The following is a 24749-nucleotide window of genomic DNA, read 5'->3' on the forward strand; positions in this document are numbered from 1 at the left end:
TCTAAATATATAAATACTCTTCAAGTGTAGAATATACTCTTTGAAGATGCTCTTAGAATATTAAATTAGAGGGAAATTTGAGGTGCTTGATGTTGAAAATAAAAATAAGTAGTGAAACTAATTTATGTTTAAAACTGTAATAACCTTCACTATCTATGATTCCTTTGTCAATAAGGCTCGAAATTTTGAAGAACGGGGCGAATAACACTGATACCGCTGGCCAAAAAGCTTCATTCTTGATTCCCATTTTCTCTGCAACCTCGATAGCCCATCCCAAGCTGGCCTCAGCAATTATACAACTGAATTTATCACTTTCCGAACCATTAATCCATTCAATAAGAACCTTTAGCTCTCTGGGCATGACCCTAATGATTGATGCCCACAATTTTCCCGTATCACTTTTGTCATCGAAGGATTCTAACCCGTCAGGTAACGAAACCATTTTTATGAGTTCTCGTACATTATCGGTCTTCGGCATTGATTTCGTAACTTGTTCATGAATGAACTCAAAGTTCACAAATGTGATTTTGAAGCCATATTTTACTAAATGGAGTGCAACTTTTGTGAGGTGTTGGCACAATGACGTGGATCCTATTGCTAATTGGATGGCTCTATTTTAACTCGTCTAACTCAATTTAATTTGGTGATGAAAACGTGTTCTCAAAAACACGCCTTTACTAATGGAGCAAATGAACTGGATCATGCCATGTGTCACCATTACTACCATTGGATGATGTTTTATGGAGACTTCTGATATATACACGTCTCTTGGGTCCTAGGGTTTCAGTCTCTTCATCTTCTTCGACTATTGAGTTTTCTCTCTGCCGCTCTTGAGTTTTTTCTCTCATTCATTCTTCGAGATTTCTTAGTGCCGCGAATATTACCCTCACAGTTGGTGTATAAAACTTGAAGATCTTAAATCTTCAAGATGAAATCATGTATCATTTTTCTTGAGTGATTATTATAATTACTGATTTCGCATATGGGTTCTTGAGTGAACTATTAGATGATTTGTGAGGATTTTGATCTGTAATCTTGAGTGTATTCTGGCTTGAGTCTCGAATCTGTATATTTTAGATGGTTCATTGGTTCCAGTTTAATGTAGTAATTATTCCAGTGGTGGAAGCACAAAAGGGGATTAGGAGCTTGCTCTAAACCTCTTGCCTTAGAGTGAAAATTTTCAACGTTCTTTTTCTCTGCACCTTTAAATTTTTATGCAATTTTTGTTATATACGAATTAACTTCTAGAATCTGCTCTTAACAGTGGTATCACAGCAGTTAAGTTATGGTTCTTGGCCCCAATTCTTGCAGATCTGAAAGATTAAACACTTGTACAGTGATTTATTTATTATTTTGTTGAAACCCTAACTAAGGGATTCGGTGAGTTCGTTCCATTTTTTTCTTTCCGTGTACAGAGTACTTGCTTATACCTTGAGTTACTTGTAATAGTGACAAAAACTCTCTGATCTTAGACTCTCTTGGCAATTCCTTTGTCTAGAAACCTTTGAGTTGTCTGGAATATGATGGTTGTCTTAACTAAGTCGAAGATCTTTTGTTTAATCACGCACTTGTGACCTCTATTGTAGAATAGTGCATACTATAATTACTTGTACTTGATATGCATGATTTGGAACCCTCTAAAAGTGCATCATTGTGAATCGAACTCTGTGAAATTACTGAAATTACCTGCAATAAGTGATATTGTATCTTCAGTTGGTCTCTTGTGTGAAGATATCTGAAGTACTGTACATTATATGTACCCTTTGAAGTGCCTCTCTTATCTACATATATATTGTTACTACATCCAAAAATCCTTTAATGACAACTACAAAATTTGAATTGAATGTTTTTAATAGCAAAGGAGACTTTAGTCTCTGGTGCCAGAAAATGAGGGCAATTTTATTACAACAAAAATGTGCCAAGGCTATTGATGAGACATGGCCAGATGATTTAGAAAAAACAAAGAAAACAGAACTTGATAAAACTGTCTGGAGCTCAATATTGTTGCATTTGTCTAACAATGTACTTAGGGAAATTGGTGAGACTAAGATTGCTGCTGAATTGTGGAAAAAGTTGGAAGATACATATCTGATTAATTCTATGCCAAATAAAGTGTATCTTCTAAAACAATTCTTTGGTTTTAAACTTGACCCATCACTTGATCTTGAGGCTAATATTCATAGATTTAATAGGTTATCCCGTGACCTAGCCGACTGTGATGAGAAACTCTGAAAAGATCAGTTGGCTATAGTATTGTTAAATTCAATTGGTGATAAGTATGAAGATGTTAAAAGTGTCATTGAATATGGGAGGGAAACTCTAACTACAGATGTTATAATCAATGCCTTAAGAAATAAAAAGTTAGAGTTAAAATCTGAAGGAAAGGAATCTATCAATGGAGAGAATTTGATGGTTAAGTCTAAACCTAATCCAAAAATAGTGAACTTCAATAAGAAACTTGGACACAAGAAAAAGAAAAATTTTAAGGATAAAATGAAACCAAAGACCAAAGGAAAGAAGTGTTTATATTGCCTTGGAGAGGGTCATTTCATTAAAAATTGTCCAAAGAGACTTAGTGATTTGAAAAATAAATCTAAAGCAGATGGTGGTGCAGCCCTAGCCTATAACAATGAGACTTGAATTGATGAAGTTTATGTAGCTATAAACTGTCCACCTTGTCCAGAGTGGATTCTTGACTCTGGCTGCACCTACCATATGTGTCCAAATAAAAAGTGGTTCACTGATTTTGAAAATGTAACTGATGGTAAGGTTTTAATGGGTAATCATAAGACATGTCAAGTTAAGGAAATAGGGACTATTACTTTGAAAGTTAAAGGAAGTAATGAACTGGTTTTGGAAAAGACTAGATATGTTCCTAATTTACAAAGAAATCTGATTTCCTTAAGGGTTCTAGATGACCTCAACTATGACATATTGATTAACAAGGGATACATTAAGATCTTAAGGGGTTCACAAGTAATTGTTGAAGCCCCTAAGAGACATGGCCTATACATTTTACAAACTGAAAATTTTTGGGACACAACATCAGCAGCAATCTCAGTCCAAAATGATAAGTCACAAATATGGCATAAAAGATTGGGCCATATTAGTGACAAAGGGCTTCAGATTTTGAAAAACCAGGGTGCTTTTGGGAAAGATAACATAGAAAAATTCAGCTTTTGTGACTACTGTATTCTTGGAAAATACAACAGATTACCTTTTTTGCCTGGAATGTATAAATTTGAGACTGTACTTGAATATTTGCATGCTGATCTTTGAGGACCAACTTTTATAACAACTCATTCTGTTTTTAAACATTTCCTGTCAATCATTGATGTTTTCAAAAATTGGAAAACCTTGATAGAGCACCTAACTGAGAAAAAGATTAAGGTATTAAGAACTGATAATGGTTTGGAATTCTGTAATTTTGAATTTGATGAGTTGTGCAAATCCTTTGGCATGTTAAGACATAGAACAGTAGCACACACCCCCACAACAAAATAGTTTGGCAGAAAAAATGAATCAAACTATACTTGAAAAAGTGAGATGTATGCTCTTAAGTTCTGGCCTACCTAAGATTTTTTTGGGGGGAAAGCTATTAAGACTGCTAGTTATCTAATCGATAGAAACCCTTCTAGTGCTATACACTTTAAAACCCCTAAAGAAAAGTGGAGTAGAAAACCAGTAGACTTCAGTAATTTGAGGGTTTTTGGATGTGCAGCCTTTGTACATCAATCTGAAGGCAAATTGGAACCAAGGGCCCTTAAATGTGTTTTTTGGGCTATGGTGAAGGGGCATAGACTATGGGTAAGGGAAAACAAAGGCTATAAGATCATAATGAGTAGAAATGTGGTATTTAATGAGGATGATCTGCCCTGCCTTAAATCTGAAAATAAAATACAACCTTTAAGTCGGACTGAAAGTGTGGGAAGAGGAGTTGAAATTGAGGTGGAGCGGTCTGATCAGGAAACACATTAGACCAATGCTCAACATGATGAGGAAAATGAGGAAATACCTGATGATAGTGTTCAGAATGATGAAACTGAAGCTAAATTAGAAACTGATCAGACGCTAGATAACTATCAGTTGGCTAGAGATAGACAAAGAAGACAGATAAGACCTCCAATTAGGTTTGAAAAAGATGTTTCTTTGCTATCCTATCAAAGTATGATTGAAAATGAGCCTGAGTCTTTTGAGGAAGCTATAAATAGTGAAGACTCTAAACATTGGCTTGCAGTAATGCAAGATGAAATGCAATCACTTAAAAAGAATAAAATTTGGATTTTAGTGAAAAGACCTGAAGGTAAAAAGATAGTTGATTGCAAATTGATTTTCAAGAGTAAAAGGGGAGGTAACAAAGTGATAATGACATCAGGTATCAAGCTAGATTAGTGGCAAAGGGCTTTACACAAAGAGAAAGAATTGATTTTCATGAAATATTCTCTCCGATTGTGAAATTTACAACTGTAAGGGTTATTCTAGCCTTAGCCACTCAATTTAATTGGGAACTAGATCAATTGGATGTCAAAACAGCTTTCTTGAATAGTGATCTAAATGAAACTATCTACATGAAGAAACCCAAAGGTTTTGAAATAAATAAGAAAGCTGACTTAGTTTGCCTTCTTAAAAAGTCATTATATGGCTTAAAACAAGCTCCAAGGCAATGGTATAAAAAAATTTGACAATTTTGTCCTTGGACTTAGCTTTAAGAGGAGTAACTTTGATACCTACCTCTACTGTAAAGGAAATGGTGGAGAAAATTCACTTTACTTGCTCCTTTATGTAGGTGACATGCTAGTAGCAAGTCATGACATAAAAGAGATTGAAGATAGAAAAAACAAACTGAAATCAGAATTTGAAATGAAGAACTTAGGTCCAATAAGAAGAATTTTGGGTATTGAAGTTAAAAGAAATAGGAGGGAAGGAAGGCACACTAAGTCTTATCCAAAAATCATACATGCTGAAATTGTTAGATAAGTTTGCCAAGTCTGATTCTAGAAGTGTAAGTTTACCCTTAGCTAATCATTTTAAACTTTCTAATGATCAATGTCCTAAATCACAAGAAAATTTTGAAAGAATGGCTAGAGTGACTTATTCTAATGCAGTTGGGTCTGCTATGTACCTTATGGTTTGTTCTAGACTAGATTTAGCATATTATGTAAGTGTATTTAGTAGATATATGTCTAATCCTGGTGAATCTCATTGGGAAGCCATGAAATGGCTTCTTAGATACACAAATGGTACCTCTTATTTATGAATTGTGTTCAGAAAACAACCTAAAGGTGTTGTGTTGAGAGGCTATACTGATTCTGATTATGCTAGTAATATGGACAATGGGAAGTCCACTTCTGCCTAAATGTATACATTGTGTAACTCCTGTATAAGCTAGAAATCCCAGCTGCAAAAGATAGTTGCCTTATATTCTACTGAGGCAAAATGCATAGCTACCACAAATGCCATAAGAGAAGGGATATGGTTGAAGGACTTGTTAAATGAATTTGGGTTTATTAAAGAAGTTGTTCTGTATTCAGATAGTAAGTCTGCCATTCATTTAAGCAAAAATCCTATTTTGCATAATAGATCTAAACATGTTGATGTTAGATTCTATTTTATAAGAGATGTTGTTTCACAAGGTGTCGTAAAACTTGAAAAGATTTCAACCCAGTTTAATCCTGCTGTGTTTGTACAAAGGTTTTACCTTTAAACAAATTTTTGGATTGTTTAAATCTTTTGAATATTAACACTTTCTGATTTGTGTATCGGGTAATAAGTGCAAATGATGTCATTTCTGGAGATTTTACTACATGAAAGCTAGGGCCATTGTACCAAGGTGGAGATTGTGAGGTGTTGGCACAATGATGTGGATCCTATTGCTGACTGGATGGCTCTATTTTGACTCGTCTGACTCAATTTAATTTGGTGATAAAAACGTCTTCTCAAAAACACGCCTTTACTAATGGAGCAAATGAACAGGATCATGCCATGTGTCACCATTACTACCGTTGGATGATGTTTGTCCGGAGACTTCTGATATATTAGCGTCTCTTGGCTCCTAGGTTTTCAGTCTCTTCATCTCCTTCGACTATTGAGTTTTTTCTCTGCCACTTTTGAGTTTTTTCTCTCATTCATTCTTCGAGATTTCTGAGTGGCGTGAATTTTACCCTCACAGTTGGTCTATAGAACTTGAAGATCTTAAATCTTCAAGATGAAATCATGTATCATTTGTCTTGAGTGATTATTATACTTACTGATTTCATATCTGGGTTCTTGAGTGAACTGTTAGATGATTTGTGAGGGTTTTGATCTGTAATCTTGAGTATATTTTGGCTTGAGTCTCGAATCTGTATATTTGGACGGTTCATTAGTTCCAGTTTAATGCAGTAATTATTCCGGTGGTGGAAGCACAAAAGGGGATTAGGAGCTTGCTCTGAACCTCTTGCCTTAGGGTGAAAATTTTCTGGGTTCTTTCTATTTTTTTGTTTCTGCACCTTTAAAATTTTATGCGATTTTTGTTGTATACGAATTAACTTCTGGAATCAACTCATAACAACTTCAATTAAGGGAGGCACATGGCCTTGTGCTGGATATGGAATAAGTAGAACATGAGGGTTTTTCATTGTTTTCCTTAATTTTCTCCCCGTCGACCGTGAAGCTCACTAGGGATTTCCACTAGAAAGATAGTTCAATGGGTTGTTTTGGGGGATGATGTGATGCACGGCTTGATGCGAACCCTGTAGCAACATTGATTACGAAACCCACAATGAGATTGATGAACCCAAGAAAGCCAAATTAATCCAAGAGTTTAGGATTAACCCAAAAGAAAGTCGAACCAAAAACCCAACAAGAACGACGCTTGAAAGACCCCTTGATCACGCAATCCAATAATTAAATCCGATTGTTTGAACGCCACAAGTTAACACTTGATAAATTCGAAATTGTTCAATGAAGAACGATGAAGAGAAGACAATACGCCTCACTTTTAATTCGATATTAATAATGTCAAAAGTTTTTTAATAATTGAATGGAAACTACTATTTATACTAAACCTAAAAACTACGTAAAAATAGTGCAAAAGTCGGTCATAATCCCCAAAATATGGAAAAGAATAAAAAAACTAACAAATATGAAAAATTGCCAAAATTAGAAAATTCGCCAAATTTTTTACCTATGCGACCGCATAGTGTATTTCCATGCGGTCACATGGTTCAACTAAAAATCCCATCTTAAGTTTCGGTATGCCTCCATGCGATCGCAAGCCTCATAAGCCTATACGGTCGCATAGGCTTATTATTTTCCTCCGTCTTAGGCCTTCGATATTAAATTGATCCAAGTTGATTCGGCCTTCGCCCCGAACATGAAAACTGCTCCATTTTGAGTCCCGAACATGATTCCATCAATGGTTTCTTGAACGAGTAATCCCATCACTTGTTTCACTTGCTTTGCCCTTGATCGTGTCATTGGTTTGACATCGACTATCAACGGATCTCGTCTTGCACTAGCCTTCGTCAGACTCAACTCCTGGATCATATCATCTCCTCCCTCTTCAAAAGGATTCGTCCTCAAAGCTGAACTTGCATCAAACACAGAGAGATCAGATACATTAAAAGTAGCCGAAACATTGTACTCTCCTAGAAGATCCAACTTGTAAGCATTGTCGTTTATCTTTCCAATCACTTGAAATAGTCCATCGCCCTTCGGTTGCAACTTGGACTTCCTTTTCTCCGAAAAATGCTCCTTCCTAAGGTACACCCAAACCCAATCTCCTGGCTCGGATGTCACGTACTTCCTACCTTTTTTTGCCTGTGATGCAACCAACTTACTTTTGTTTTCAATTTGAGCTTTTACCTTTTCATGGAGTGACTTAACCAATTCCGCCTTCTTTTTGCCATCTAAACTACCACGTTCATTCATAGATAAAGGAATTGAATCCAAAGGAGTTAGTGGATTAAAACCATATACAATTTCAAATGGAGAATATGACGTAGTAGAGTGAACAGCTCGATTATATACAAATTCAACAAATGGTAGACACTCCTCCCAACTCTTCAAATTTTTATTGATTATTGTGCGTAACAATTGTCATAGTCCTATTCACTACCTCGGTTTGTCCATCCGTTTGTGAGTGGCAAGTTGTGGAAAATAGTAACTTAGTGCCTAACTTACCCCACAAAACTCTCCAAAAGTGACTCAAAAATTTGACATCCCAATCCGACACTATGCTTCTAGGAACCCCATGTAAACGCACAATCTCTTTAAAGAATAAGTCAGCAATGTTCGTGGCATCGTCAGTTTTGTGACATGGTATAAAATGTGCCATTTTGCTGAACCTATCTACAATCACAAAAATGGAATCCCGACCTCCCTTAGTCCTAGGTAAACCCAAAACAAATTCCATCGAGATATCAATCCAAGGCTCACTAGGTGTAAGTAAAGGTGTGTACAAACCTTGAGGTAAAACCTTAGACTTAGCACTTTTACAACCTATGCATCGACTACAAATTCGGTCGACATCACTTTTCATCTTAGGCCAGTAAAAATGCTCCTTCAATACATCTAAAGTCTTTTGAACCCCAAAGTATCCCATCAATCCACCACTATGTGCCTCCCTTACTAACAACTCCTGAATAGAACAATTAGGAACACATAACCTATTTTCCCGAAATAAGTACCCCTCATGTCTAAAGAACCTATCAACCGCCCCTTTTATGCATGACAAAAAAATATCCGAAAATTCAACATCTTTTGCATACAATTCCTTAATATGTTCAAACCCAAATAGCTTAGAATCAAGAGTAGTTAGCAACACATACCTTCGCGATAATGCATCCGCCACCACATTTTCCTTACCTTGTTTATACCGTATGACGTATGGAAATGTCTCAATGAATTTCATCCACCGTGTATGCCTCTTGTTCAATTTACTTTGTCCCCACAAGTGCTTTAGTAACTCATGATGGGTGTGTATTACGAACTCCTTCGACCATAGATAATGTTGCCAGGTCTTCAAAGTTCGAACAAGTGCATAAAGTTCTTTGTCATATGTAGGATAATTTAAAGCAGCTCCACTCAATTTTTAGCTAAAGTATGTAATAGGCCTCCGATCCTGCATTAAAACTACTCCAATCCCTATTCCTGATGCATCACACTCAATCTCGAATGTTTTATCAAAGTTAGATAATGCCAAAACAGGTGCTTCACACAATCTACTTTTAATAGTATTAAATGCAAGTTCTTGTTCATCACCCCAATAAAAATCTACACTCTTTTTAACTACTTCCGTGAGTGGTGCGGTGATAGTGCTAAAATCCTTCACAAAACGCCTATAAAAACTAGCCAAATCATGGAAACTCCTAACTTTCATTATGCTTTTAGGTGTCGGTCAATCTCTAATAGCTTTTAGTTTTTCATCGTCTACTTCTACCCCATTAGCACTAACCACAAAACCAAGAAAAATAACTCTATCCATACAAAACGTGAATTTTTTAAGATTAGCATAGAGTTGTTCTTTCCTTAAAACAATTAACACACACTTTAAATGTCCCAAATGCTCTCCTAGGTCTTTGCTATAGATTAAAATGTCGTTAAAATAAACCACAACAAATTTTTCTATAAAAGCACGTAAAACATGATTCATTAAATGCATAAAAGTGCTAGGTGCATTTATGAGTCCAAACGGCATAACCAACCATTCATATAAACCATATTTAGTTTTAAAAGCCGTTTTCCATTCATCACCCTCCCGCATACAAATTTGATGATACCCACTTTTTATATCAATTTTAGAGAATATGCAAGCACCATGTAATTCATCAAGCATGTCATCTAACCTACATATAGGGTGACGATACTTTACCATTATGTTGTTGATAGCCCTACAATCCACGCACATTTGCCATGTTCCATCCTTTTTTGGCACAAGCAAAATCGGTACTGCATAAGGGCTCATGCTTTCCCTCACGTATCCTTTGCTCATTAACTCCTCCACTTGTCTTTGAAGCTCCTTAGTCTCCTCGGGATTACTTCGATAAGCTTGTCGATTTGGAATGACAGGTCCTGGTATGAAGTCAATTTGATTTTCAATGCCTCGATTAGGCGGCAATCCCCTTGGTGCATCCTCTGAAAATACATCGTCGAATTCCTGCAACAAAGAGTTAACCAAACTAGGGAGGGGTGGGTTAGTTTTCTCAAAATTGAGGAGTGATTCCTTATAAACGAACAAGATCATCTCTTTTCTCCCAACTACTGCCCTCCTCAAATCACTCTCTTTTCCAAAGAAATTCACTCGTGTTTTCTCTCTTCTCTCAAAATACTCTCTTTCTTTTCTTTCTTGTGCTTACTCTCTCTTTTTCTCTCTAGTGGCTATCTCAACATTTTCTCTCTTCTTCTCTAACTCACCACTTTCTCTCTTTTTTTCTAACTCCTTGACTCTCCTCTCTTCCTCACTTCTCAATTTTAATTGGTCCTTATAGACTTGCGCTGGTGTCAATGGCACAAGAGTAATGGTCCTTCCATCCATAATGAAACTATATCGATTTTGTACCGATCATGCATAGCCTTCCTATCGTATTGCTATGGTCGCCCCAATAAAATATGTCCCACTTGCATTGGCACCACATCACACACTAACTCATCCTTATAACTCCCAATTGACAAATTAATTAGCACCCTTCGATTCACCCTCGCCTCGCCACTCTCATTCAACCATTGCAATTTATAAGGTCTCGGGTGTCTCAACAATGTTAAACCCAATTTTTCTACAAGAGATACGCTAGCTACATTAGTGAAAGTACCACCATCAATTATAACACTGCATACCGTATTGTTGACATGGCATCGAGTGTGGAAAATGTTCTCCCGTTGCAACTCCAAGTCATCCCCTTTGATTTGAGTAGTGAGAGCTCGCCTTATGACTAGTAGATTCCCAACCGACCCTTCAACTTTTTCTTCTTCACTAACATCCTCCAATGCCGGCATGTCATCAAACTCGCCATCACTATCGTTCACAACCTCTCCATTATCCCACAACAACATCGCCCATTTGTTTGGGCATTGAGAAGTAATATGCCCCGTTTCCAAACAACTAAAACATTTGATGTCCCGATTGCACAACGGTTGTGCCTCCGATTTTGATATTGGTTTGCTAGCATTTTCATCCTTGCCCTTTTGCCAATCATTTTTACCTTTAGGTGCAGCCCCATTTTTGTTGTTGTCATCCCACTTCGATTTCCATGTTGGATTAGGAGTCGAAGTACCTAAGGGTTGCCTAGATGTCCCTTTCCTCTTCAATTGTCTCTCAACCTTCATTGCCACATGTAACATGTCCTCGATTTCCACATAGTGTTACAACTCTACAACGTTTGCAATATCGTGATTTAACCTATTCAAGAACCATGCCATGGTAGCTTCCCGATCTTTGTCCACATTAGCCCGAATCATAAGAATTTCCATCTCCTTGTGATAATCCTCTACGCTTTTCGATCATTGGTACAAACCTTGTAATTTTTTATGGATTTCCCTATAATAGTGACTCGGAACAAACCTCCTCCTCATCAACACCTTCAATTCATCCCAAGTGCTAATTGGTCTTTTTCGACCCCTACGCCGTGATGTAAGTACTTGATCCCACCAAGATATCGCGTAATCCACAAATTCAAGCACCGCCAATTTTACCTTTTTCTCCTCCGAATAATTATAGCACTCAAAAATCATCTCAACCTTCCTTTCCCACTCTAAATATGCTTCCAAATTGCTTCTCCCCTTAAATTGCGAAATAGTCATTTTAATACTCCCCAAATTTCCATCTACTTCATCTCCCAAAATATTTCTACCCCGTCTTTCCATCATATCGACCCTATGCCTCGCTCGACCCATATCAAGGCATTTTCATCAAAATCATCCTCATCACTACGATAATTATCTCGCCTTCCTCTCCTAGATTCACGCTTACTCGGCCTCCCAGCATTAGACAACTTCACTTGTCCCCTGCTAAGATTAGCAATTGTAGTACCTATTTGCGCTATCCATTCTCCTTGCCTATCCACCTTCTCCCTAACATCACCAAGTACCATTTCAAACCTCTTTATCATGTCATCTGATGCATTGTTGCCATTGCTGTTTCAGCTTGAATTAGAACCTTCTCTTTTCAACATCATATAACACAATTTTTTTATGCCTCACAAAGATTTCACTCGAGAAACACTCACTATGGCTTTTTCCCTCTATTAAACTCACTACTCGGCCTTTTTACCACTCGAAGTCTCCCTCCAAGCACTTCAAAGAACCAAGTGAACTAAATCAATTATTTTACCGGGAATTCAAACAAACCGAATACTAATCGAAGACCACGAGACTCAAAGGACTTGAATAAGTGGAATAGATGAATGTTTTGACAAGAATATGTGAATCGAATCAATAGAAGATTGAAAGAATCAAACCCAATTGAATATCCCAAAGTCAAACACAATGTAGGAATTATTGTTGGCAGAAAAATAAAATCAAACAATAATAATATCAATTTTTTTTTGTAAACAGTACTTCGAGATGAACAGTACCTCGAATGTACAGTAACTTTTTTTTTTGCACTCTTTATTTTTATTTTTACTCCTTGATGAAAGAAGATGATTAAACTACCAACAACTCAACGAAACAATGAAAAGAAAAGCAAGAACGAAGAAGAACTAAGAAAGAAAAATTAACGACTCAAACAAATAAAGAAAAGATATAATTTTCAATTAATTTGGAGCCAAAACTCTGATACCAACTGATGCGAACCCCGTAGCAACATTGACTATGAAACCCACAACGAGATTGACGAACTCAAGAAAGCCAAATTAATCCAAGAGTTTAGGATTAACCCAAAAGAAAGTCGAACCAAAAAACCCAATAAGAACGATACTTGAAAGACCCCTTGATCACGTAATCCAAGAATTAAATCTGGTTGTTTGAACGCCACAAGTTAACTCTTGATAAGTTCGAAGTTGTTCAATGAAGATGATGAAGAGAAGACAATATGCCACTTTTAATTCGATATCAATAATTTCAAAAGTTTTTTAACAATTGAATGGAAACACCTATTTATACTAAACCTAAAAATTAGGTAAAAATCATGCAAAAGTCGATTATAATCCCCAAAATATGGAAAAGAATAAAAAACTAACAAAATATAGAAAATTCGCCAAATTTTTGACCTATGCGACCGCACAGTATATTTCCATGCGGTCGCATGGTTCAACTAAAAATCTCATCTTGAGTTTCGGTATGCCTCCATGCGATCACAAGCCTTATAAGCCTATGCGGTCGTATAGGCTTATTATTTTCCTCTGTCTTTGGCATTCGATATTAAATTGATCCAAGTTGATTCGGCCTTCGACCCGAACATGAAAGTTGCTCCATTTTGAGTCCCAAACATGGTTCCATCAATGGTTTCTTGAACGAGAAATCCCATCGCTTGTTTCACTTACTTTGCCCTTGATCGTGTCATTGGTCCGCCATTGACTATCAACGGATCTCGTCTCGCACTAGCGTTCATAGGGCTCGACTCCTGGATCATATCACGGCTTTTGAGGAAATTTTTAAGCGTTTTGTCAGACTTGAAATGTATTTTCTTCCATCTATGATTTTCCTTCTCGGGTGAAAGAGGGAATTAAACATACTGCATCACATGAAACACGATTTAGTAGGGTCCAATATTATGGCAACACAAGCAAACAATATCAATAATGCTGAGTGCTGTAAAGCTCTTTTGGAGAGCCCACTCAAATGGGGCTCGCGATTATTTTAATCGCGGTCCTACCTCTTGTATGTGACAGGATTGTCAATCTTGATGTCAAGAATATTGTACTTGTAGCATTATCCAAACAATATTGGAAATAAAGGCCATTTATACTCCAAAAGTGTACATTATCTTTGACATCACCCGAGTTAGCAAGATTTGATTGGTGAAAAAATTGTTTATTTTATAAAGGACCTTGCTCCTTATACATCAAGTTTTACATAATGAGTTTCATAAAGGCACATATCACTCTATCATTTATCAGTTTAAAAATATATTCAAGTTTTTTACTCAATCTTTTCACTTTACATCATTTTATGTCATCCCTTATGTATCATTTTTATGTACAAGTAGTATAATTCACTTATAAATTATCCAATAGTGTGATATCACATGGCACCATGAAAAAAATGATGTACATGTAACATGATTGATATTGGAATAGAAACCAATGGCTGAATTTCATGTGCCATTTTATCAAAGTGTATGTATGGATTTTCTGTACAAATACCAAGTCTCAACAATATTATGTTATCATAAGCAAATATCTGGGCAATGCATCGTGTCAAGATGAGAAGAACAAGTATTTTAAGAAAAAAGGCATCTAGAAGTAATAAGACTTTTTTTCCACTAATAATATTATTTAAAGACCATATAGTCCCTATTTGGTTTAGTTGACAAAGTTGATAAAAACTTAAGTCAAAGTCAATTAACTTTAACAATAAGTTTCATTGGATCCACAACTGTTTTCAACTTTTTAATCATATATTTCATCAACTTTTATCATTTATTAAAAGCATGGTTTTAACTAAATCAATTAAGGACATAATAAATAAAAGGGAAAATTTGCAGTAGTGGTCCATAACCTTTTCATTTTTTGCAGACTTTATCCTAACTTTCATTTTGTGTCAGTGAATGTTTCTAACCTTTCATAAATATGCACCCGAAGTTCATCTGGACGGAAACCGTCCAAAACACCTTAGTTGATCGAAAAATTGAGGAATCAGCATCCAATAAAATGTCCAAAAATACCATCAAAAAAGGTATCAACGTCCAATAAAACCGTGGAGATCTTAGATGATTCAAGGAATTTTTTTGGTCAAATGACGGTGTTTTGAATGATTTCCATCCAGATAGATTTCAGGCGAATATTTATGAAAGGTTAAGGACCTTCGCTGACACAAAATGAAGGTTAGGGTAAAGTCTGAAAAAACGAAAAGGTTAGAGACCGCTGCTGCAATTTTCCATAAGTAAATTAATGCATTAGAAATTGTGTAATTAAAAAAAAAAAATTTTAGGTGTTGTGATGTGAATTTTTACTTCCTACCTTTTATTTATTAACTCTTTCTTTTATTTAATTATTTAGTTTATTTAAAAATAAAAAGTAATTGGATAAAAAATGATAATAAATGAAAGGCACACACCTTCTGGCACATAGGCCATCATTAAGCAGTCAAAATAGAATTAGCTATTTTATTGTACCTTGTCCATTGTTTGTATGAAATTCGCCGGCGTACGGGATCGTTGACAAATAATATATTTGAGTAAGTTACAAGTATCACACCACAGAGAATAAATTTCAATTCAAGTTTATTAATTAAGTATGGAATTCGAATTATGTGAAATAAAGAGAGATTTTTTATTTTATTTTTGCTAAATTAATCTAAGAAAGCAAGAAATGTTTGATTTTTTTTATCAAATTATGAATGGATGTATTGAATTTCGACTCTGCTTATTGTGATTTATTTCAATTCTTAATTTGTAATCTAATTCAGTTCATGCGTTCTTGACAATCGACAAAGTTAATGTATTTAACTTTCTTTTTCAAGACAAATTAATTATATCCTAACCACGACTTGAATCTATTCTTAACTAGAATTAGAATAGTTAGAATGCATTAAATTTTAGATTATCTATATGATTGCACAAGTGATAAATGTTATTCCTCACATCTATTGCACATATGTCAAAACTTATTGTGAGTCTCCTATAACAAGCAATTAATTATCTAATTGGAATCCAAACAATTAAATAATGCAATGGATATACAAAATTAATCTAGAAACGCAAGAATTAAACTAAAATACTAGTCTTGAATTAAAATAAATAAACAATAGAGTTCATATCATTCAATACAAGAAAAGAATTAGCCTAACATGTTATTTAATAAATCACACAAAAAGATTTAAAAAAAACATTACCCAAAATTGAAAACAATGATTGAAAAGTTAAAAATCAATTTCTTCTTCGTTAGTCTTCAACTCTAATTTTGAATCTTCAATCTCTCATGTTAATCGACATTGAATCCCATGCTAGACTCTTTCTTGTAACGAAAAATAAGCATATTATGTGCTTTCACGTTCTAGCCGTCCCTTATAGCTCAAATAGTAGATTTAATTTGATTTCCATAAGACTTTAGGTCAAAAAATGACAATTGGTCGTCTAGGCCCAGAAGTGGCCCCTCGAGCACACCGTATATTTATTGCGCGCACATCGTTCACTGATTTTGCTCTTAGTAAGTGGACTATAGGGTGTCGCGCACAGGAGAATCGGCCTGCGCGCAAGCAACGTTATGAAAAGTTTTCTTTTATTGCATTTTGGTCCCTCAATGAGCTCACTTTGATATCTTCTTGCTCCTCTATCTTCCAATTCCATTTAATTGACCACAAACATTCTCCAATCATCGATATTAGGTCCAACAGACTTTATCCTTAACTTTCATTTTGTGTCAGTGAATGTTTCTAACCTTTCATAAATATGCACCCGAAGTTCATCTGGACGGAAATCGTCCAAAACACCTTAGTTGATCGAAAAATTGAGGAATCAACATCCAATAAAATGTCCAAAAATACCATCAAAAAAGGTATCAACGTCCAATAAAATCGTGGAGATCTTAGATGATTCAAGGAATTTTTTTGGTCAAATGACGGTATTTTGAATGGTTTCCATCCAGATAGATTTCAGGCGAATATTTATGAAAGGTTAAGGACCTTCGCTGACACAAAATGAAGGTTAGGGTAAAGTCTGAAAAAATGAAAAGGTTAGAGACCGCTGCTGCAATTTTTCATAAGTAAATTAATGCATTAGAAATTGTGTAATTATAATTTTTTTTTAGGTGTTGTGATGTGAATTTTTACTTCCTACCTTTTATTTATTAACTCTTTCTTTTATTTAATTATTTAGTTTATTTAAAAATAAAAAGTAATTGTATAAAAAATAATAATAAATGAAAGGCACACACCTTCTTACACATAGGCCATCATTAAGCAGTCAAAATAGAATTAGCTATTTTATTGTACCTTGTCCATTGTGTGTACGAAATTCGCCAGCGTACGGGATCGTTGACAAATAATATTTTTGAGTAAGTTACAAGTATCGCACCACAGAGAATAAATTTCAATTCAAGTTTATTAATTAAGTATGGAATTCGAATTATGTGAAATAAAGAGAGATTTTTTATTTTATTTTTGCTAAATTAATCTAAGAAAGCAAGAAATGTTTGATTTTTTTTTATCAAATTATGAATGGATGTATTGAATTTCGACTCTGCTTATTGTGATTTATTTCAATTCTTAATTTGTAATCTAATTCAGTTCATGCGTTCTTGACAATCAACAAAGTTAATGTATTTAACTTTCTTTTTCAAGACAAATTAATTATATCCTAGCCACGACTTGAATCTATTCTTAACTCGAATTAGAATAGTTAGAATGCATTAAATTTTAGATTATCTATATGATTGCACAAGTGATAAATGTTATTCCTCACATCTATTGCACATATGTCAAAACTTATTGTGAGTCTCCTATAACAAGCAATTAATTATCTAATTGTAATCCAAACAATTAAATAATGCAATGGATATACAAAATTAATCAAGAAATGCAAGAATTAAACTAAAATACTAGTCTTGAATTAAAATAAATAAACAATAGAGTTCATATCATTCAATACAAGAAAAGAATTAGCCTAACATGTTATTTAATAAATCACACAAAAAGATTTAAAAAAACATTACCCAAAATTGAAAACAATGATTGAAAAGTGAAAAATCAATTTCTTCTTCGTTAGTCTTCAACTCTAATTTTGAATCTTCAATCTCTCATGTTAATCGACATTGAATCCCATGCTAGACTCTTTCTTGTAACGAAAAATAAGCATATTTTTCACTTTGATATCTTCTTGCTCCTCTATCTTCCAATTCCATTTAATTGACCACAAACATTCTCCAATCATCGATATTAGGTCCAAATCAACTATAAGCTCTTTGTGATTTAGTCCCCAAATTTTGGATTTAATTCATTTTGGCCAATTTTTCGCTCCTTCTATCCATTTCCATCGTTTTTCATCAAGATGCACATAACAAACGAAATATATAAAAAATTAAGCCTCAATTCATTTAAAATAACAATAATTGCTCCAATTTAATGACTGAGATAAGTGTACATCCATATGCAAGCATTTTTTTCACTTCACACCTAAGCTCTCCTATGCACCATTTTTGAGAACAATGATCTGAAGTACATAACAGAAAAACCAAACACTAATCTTTTTTCTTTATTGTTAAGTCACTCAGAACTATGAAAAATTGACTAATGATACGAGGTCTCTTTTTATTTTTCTTTTTTTAAACAATATATTTCAATATCTCTTACTATTTCATATATGTTCTTTTTATGCTCTAAGAGAATAAAAAGAAAAACACGACAGAATTAGAGATCAAGTGTAAATATATTGTAATAATGATTTCTATATGTAAGTTTCCAATAAGAATTAAAATCGAAATAAAATATACGCTTCTGAATAAGTGGAAAGATCATTTAAATTTATAAATAAGACCAAATAGTCATTCAACTTCTATCTATTATTTTACAAGTCCCCATTAGTAAGACTTTTTAAACAATAATTATATAGTTAAAGATCTCATTTTGACAAAGAATGAATAAGAAAAATACCGAACAACGATAAAACGAGTATAAATAACTATAATAAATTCAATAATTAAATTTTGCCTCATTAAGACCTAGATTTTAATTTTAATCTAAGTTAAAGTCGACAATTTATTTTAACCACACATTTCATAGGACCCACAATTTTTCAACCACACATTTTATCAACTTTCATCAAATTCAGCTAAAAATCAAATTCTAATATCCACCAAACAGTGGCGTATATTGATAATATATTAACATAAAATTATTCTATTTTTATTGAATAATCAAATTTCTTAGAAAAAATTTTGATAAAAAAAATTTTCAAGCTAGATGTATTTTTAAATTTTTTATTTTAAGAAATAATTTTTCAAAATGAGCAATCAAACGTGTTTTTAATAATTTTAAAACAGATCATCAAAATAGAAAATTGAAAATACACTAAAAGCTCAAAATTGAAAATTGAAACTTAACCATACGGGAATTTAATAAACACAAAATATTATTTTGAAAATTACGTAAGATTAACCAAACTTGCACTCAATACTATCAATGCCAAGGATACATATTTAATGTGATGATAATAGTAGGATATCTAGAACAAAATCTTTTTTCAATCCTTAATCCATGCTACTAAATCCTTGAAATTATTATAAGAGCTCCCTCCTTCTCGAACGCTGTTTAGGACATTTGATTGAAGATCCAATGCCAATTCTTTAAATCTTTCATCACTCAAAACTTGTTCTAGTTTGTTGTTAATCTCTTCATGCCTAATAATTCCGCTGTCATCTTTATTCAATTTCAATCCTATTTTCAAACGATCACAAATGTAGCTCTGATTAAATATTTGATCCAAGATATACGGCCAACACAGAAAAGGGACTCCATTGCTTATGCCTTCGATGGTGGAATTCCAACCACAATGGCTAATGAAACACGCAATGGAAGGATGGGATAGGACGTTTTGCTGCGGTGCCCAAGCCACTATCTGCCCCCAATTACGCACTCTTTCGTGGAACCCTATTGGATATGCATTGTCGACATCTTCAGTTGTGTTTTCTCGCACGACCCACAGGAATGGTCTTTTGGCGAGTTCAAGGCTGAGAGCAAGTTCTTTGAATTGATTCTGATCAAATACTGTGGAACTTCCAAATGCAACATATATAACAGAATTGCGTGGTTGTTGATCAAGCCACAAGAGGTAACCTGTTGAAGACAAAATTCAAATAAATATGTTGTCCCTATTCTTAAATCTTAGTTTTTTAGATGAAATGGTTTAACATCGTATTAGAATAAACGGGGATATTAATTTATTAAACTAATGCAAGAGTCAAGGTCTTGTATATAAAAAAATAATTCAGTTTTCGAGGGGCATGTTAAAAATATAATTTAAATAAACATATGTTTTCTATTTTTTTTATAGCTTAATATTGTTTCTCGAAAACCTGAGTCTTGTTGCCAGAAGTTGCCAGCTGATTTTCCAAGCCTATTACTTGCCAGAAGAGGTCCTATGGGTAAAAAGTCTGGAAATGAAGCAAATGTCCCAGGCTCTAACCAATTAGACGAGTTGCAAATTAACCTTTCTGGCGATTTAGCCGACTGCATATTTTTATCATGAGTTTGAAGAACAATTTCTGTCCCGCTTCATCGCCCAAACAATTCCAAAAGAAATCTGTTGTCTTCATGGTAGGCATTGCTTGTGAAAGCTGAATTATCTCGTTTTTCATTGGTGTTCCTGCATAGAAAGTTCAGCAATATTATTAATATAGAATACAAATTTTTTTTGTTTAGAAACTTAGTTTGTCCTTGAATTATAGCCATATTCTGAAATGTTTTGTGGACTTCACTGTCAATAAAGTTGTGATCAGCTAATAAAGTTGTGATCAGCTAGAATGTACAGGACCACCATAAGTAAATACTCTTCAACTAAAAAAAAAAATTTTATCATAAAAATTACAATTGAATTGAATAATTAATTAAGGACACACTCTACGGTTATACTCAATAGCATTCCTTAAATCAAATGAGTGACTATTAATTTGGACTCGCTGAATGAATTTCAGAGAATATTTAGGTGGTACAATAGACTAACTACCAGCATGTCGAAAACAACATGTTTGACTAAGTTTAAATGCTAGAAAAGAAGCCACACACTTAAGGGTAGCCAAACATGCTCTAAGTTCATGGATAAACCGGACCCTTTTCTTGGGATATCTTCTAGGGAAGAGAACATGACAAAAATTCCATTAATTGAATTTTTTTCTGGTCTTAGAATATAAAATTAGAGGGAAAATTGAGCTGATTGATGTTGAAAATAAAAATTAACAGGGTTTAGAACAAAGTGGTGAAGACTATTTATGTTTAAAACTGTAATAACCTTCACTGTCTATGATTCCTATTTCAAAAAGGGTCGGAATTTTGAAGCCCAAGGCGAGTATCGCTGTTGCCGCTGGCCAGAAAGCTACTTTCTTGATTCCCATTTTCTCTGCAACCTCCATAGCGCAACCCAAGCTGGCATCGGCAATTATACAACTGATTTTATCAGTTTGAGAATTATTAATCCGTTCAATAAGAACCTTTAGCTCTCCCGGCATAACCCTAATAATTGATCCCCACAATTTTCCCGGATCACTTCTGTCATCGGAGGATTCTAACCCGTCAGGTAACGAAACCATTTTTATGAGTTCTCATTCGTTGTCGGTCTCCGGCATTGATTTGGTAACTCGTTCGTGAATGAACTCAGAGTTCACAAATGTGAGTTTGAAGCCATATTTTGCTAAATGGAGTGCAACTTCCATTAAGGGAGGCAAATGGCCTTGTACTGGAAATGGAATAAGTAGAACATGAGGATTTTTCATTGTCTTCCTTAATTTTCTCCCCGTCGACTGTGAAGTTCACTACGTATTTCCAATGAAAGGACAGTTCAATGGGTTGTTTTGGGGGACTGTATGATGCACGGTGGAGTTGTGGAAATTTATGAACGTTTTTATCAGACTTGAAGAGTATTTTCTTCCATCTATAATTTTCCTTCTCGGGTTAAAGAGCTCCATCACATGAAACACGATGTAGTAGGGTCCAATATAATGTCAACATAAGCAAACAATATTATGTTATCATAAGCAAATATCCAAACAATCATGTTACATGTAGATTAACTTTTGAACCAAAAATTTATTAAAAATCTGATTTTTAATCTTCACCGAACAGGAGCTTAATTTATTCAACCTTATAAAGCTAAAAATAATTGCATAAAAAATAATAAATAAAAGGGCACGCACCTTTTGGCAAATAGGCCAACATCAGGCAGTCAAGATATAGTTAGACATTTTATTATGCCTCGTCCATATGCAAGGCCTTTGTATTTTTTTTATTTATTTTTTTTTTTTTTAACCTCACATCTAAGGCAACCTATGCACTATCTTTTAGAACAGTTGTCAATCGTGATTTGCAATGGAGAGTTTCTGAAATTATTCTGGAAATTCTGTGTATCTCCTTCACTAGGAAAAATTATATATACATGTACAAGACCAAAGAAAGGGAAATTACCTAATTTACGATATATTATTGTATTACATCAACATAGTAAATGTAATGCATTAAGTTTCAGAAAAAAAAAAAAAAGGTCAAACAAAAAAATATATAAAATAATGAGATCAATAAAGAGAAGAAGAAGAGAGAGAAAGAGAAAGGAAAAAGATGGGGAAAAAAAGGGAAAACTCGCCAACGTGTTAGGAATTAAATGGGTTATACTATTAGGCTTGAATTTCTCAATTTTGAAAGGTAAGTAAAAGTTACTTATTGAAAGGTTATGCTTGATTTTATAGTTGTTAGGTTGTTAGATTAAATTCAATTTTATTGAAGGGGTTAAGTATAATAAACTATGAAATTGAGTAAAATGAAAGAAAAATTAGTTTTAGTAATTAAAGAGACTTTAGAAATCACCTAAACGTGAAATAATTAAGTTTGGGTATCGCCTATTTAACTAATGAAATTTTTTAAAGTTAATTATTGATTTGAAAATCATATCATATTCAGGTGACGATACAGATATCGGAACAGCGTACCAATCAAGTTGATTTTGGTGTACATAGTTCTGTGAGTGTAAAAATATAAATATTTTTAAAATACTTATAAATTAAGTATATTGTTAAAGTATGTGCAATTATATGCAATTATGTGTTCAAATTGCATGGTTATTACGGAAGTTTCTTTTATTATGATACATGTGAAATATCAAAGATTATTTATGGCATATTTGTGACTTGGTATGTAAGATATGTGATATTGAGACTTGTTTGGTATGTGAGACATGCAATATTGAGATCGACCAGAAAAGTACACATAATTATATACTTCTTCTAGTTCACAGAAGGGCATTGGCCGTGTTCTATCTTACACGGAAGGTCTTGACTTGATATTTGTCTTGATCGTGTATATATAGTTCACAGAGGAGCCTTGGCAGTGTTCTAGAATTGATTATGAGAGGTCTTTAAGACCAGCTTTCTTTCCCTAAGGGGGCCAAAGACCCGTGGCGAAAGTTATTAGCCCGAGGGGCGGATTATATATTTCAGTCAGAAGGTATATTTTTGGTGGATTTTTCAGCACATTTGATGTGATGAGATTATAGCATGATTATTAGCTAATGTTCATATCATGAGTTTAAGATGATATTTTAGGATCTTATGTGAATATTTCACTTTTTTGCTATAATTACCTGATGGTAGCTTGTGAATTATCAAATGATATGAATTTGATTTTCAATAAAAATATATAAATGAAAAAGTATATTTATTTTAAACTTCTCCACTCACTGAGCTATCAACTCATATGTTTTTTCACGTTTTTCCTTATTAGAGAGCAGTTGAGAATCTGGACATCTTTTGGAGTTCAGCCTTGATTTTGGAGTCAGAGCCACACGACAGAGTTTGTTAGTATGACGCACTTTATAGAACATGTAGTCAGTGTTTTGCGACGTATGTTCATGTCTAAATTGTGATTTTGTATCACTTGTAGATAGTTATGGGGCTCACTATGTATTTTGTATCCATATGTATATTTCATTTTATTTCTTGGTAAAGGTTGAGATTTCGGCTTATCTTTATTGCGTTGTTCTATAGTTTGGAATTTGTGTGAAATTGATCATAGGTTGGTTAGTCCTGTTTACAGAGGAGATAATGCTGAAATTTTATTAGAAAAATGATGTATAAAAAGTGATATATTGTATTTGTAGTAGCCTTGATGGTGGGTCCGACTTTTAGTTGGTATCTCTCATCGGCACATACCATGTCTAGATCTAGTGGTGTTACACGGGCGGGGTTTGTCAATATGGTATCAGAGCATGCATTAGAGTTCATGGGTTTGCATTGTACATATGTACATTCCGATGTTTAGCATATCATGCATAACTGTAGATGAGTCATGCCTTGGGGTGGCAAAAATCGAAGGCTCCATGATATGTTGCCCCAGTCTCACATTGCTCCTGATGGAGATGAACCTAGGGAGTTCGAGAGGGTAGAAGAATCAATTCACCAGCCTTCTGAACAATGGGAACAGGGAAATGTGATTGGAACTGATCCTATTGATGTTGAAAGAATTGCTGTTGTCGTTACATCTGCTATGCATAATACTGACAGAGATTTTAGTATTGAAATGGCTACAAAGTTAGGGGCTAAAGTGTTCGCTGGCACGGTAGATCCTGCAGTTGCGTAGGCATGGATGACCAAGATAGAGAGGGTATTTGGCATTATGGGTTGCTCAGACGATCGGAAGTTGTGTCTTGCCACCTTCTTATCAGAGGAGGGTGCGTATGATTGGTGGCAGTTGGTACGAAGCACATATCTAGACCCTTCCATCATTAGTTGGACAGATTTTCGTAGTATCTTTTATGATGCCTATTATCCTCGGTCCTATAAAGATGCAAGGCAGGAGGAATTTTTGAAACTAGTACAAGGGCAGATGACAGTTGCAGAATATCAAGTAAAATTTATTGAACTTTCAAAGTATGCCCAAGTTCTGGTAAGCAACGAAATTGATAAATGTAGACGATT

The 24749-nt window shown here is 34.4% G+C and overlaps 1 protein-coding gene across 1 annotated transcript; it reads right to left on the reverse strand.

The window, feature by feature from the left end:
* Positions 1–19168: 19168 nt before the first annotated feature.
* Positions 19169–21760, reverse strand: LOC111396973 (UDP-glycosyltransferase 83A1-like). Its single transcript, XM_023023622.1, has 3 exons — positions 21080–21760; positions 20282–20437; positions 19169–19908 (listed from the first exon to the last, which is right to left on the reverse strand). The coding sequence occupies exons 1-3, from the start codon at positions 21375–21377 to the stop codon at positions 19316–19318; spliced, it is 1047 nt and encodes a 348-aa protein (XP_022879390.1). The 5' UTR covers positions 21378–21760; the 3' UTR covers positions 19169–19315.
* Positions 21761–24749: the final 2989 nt, after the last annotated feature.

This window comes from Olea europaea, chromosome 7 (genome assembly GCF_002742605.1).
Source record: "Olea europaea var. sylvestris chromosome 7, O_europaea_v1, whole genome shotgun sequence".
NCBI lineage: Eukaryota > Viridiplantae > Streptophyta > Magnoliopsida > Lamiales > Oleaceae > Olea > Olea europaea.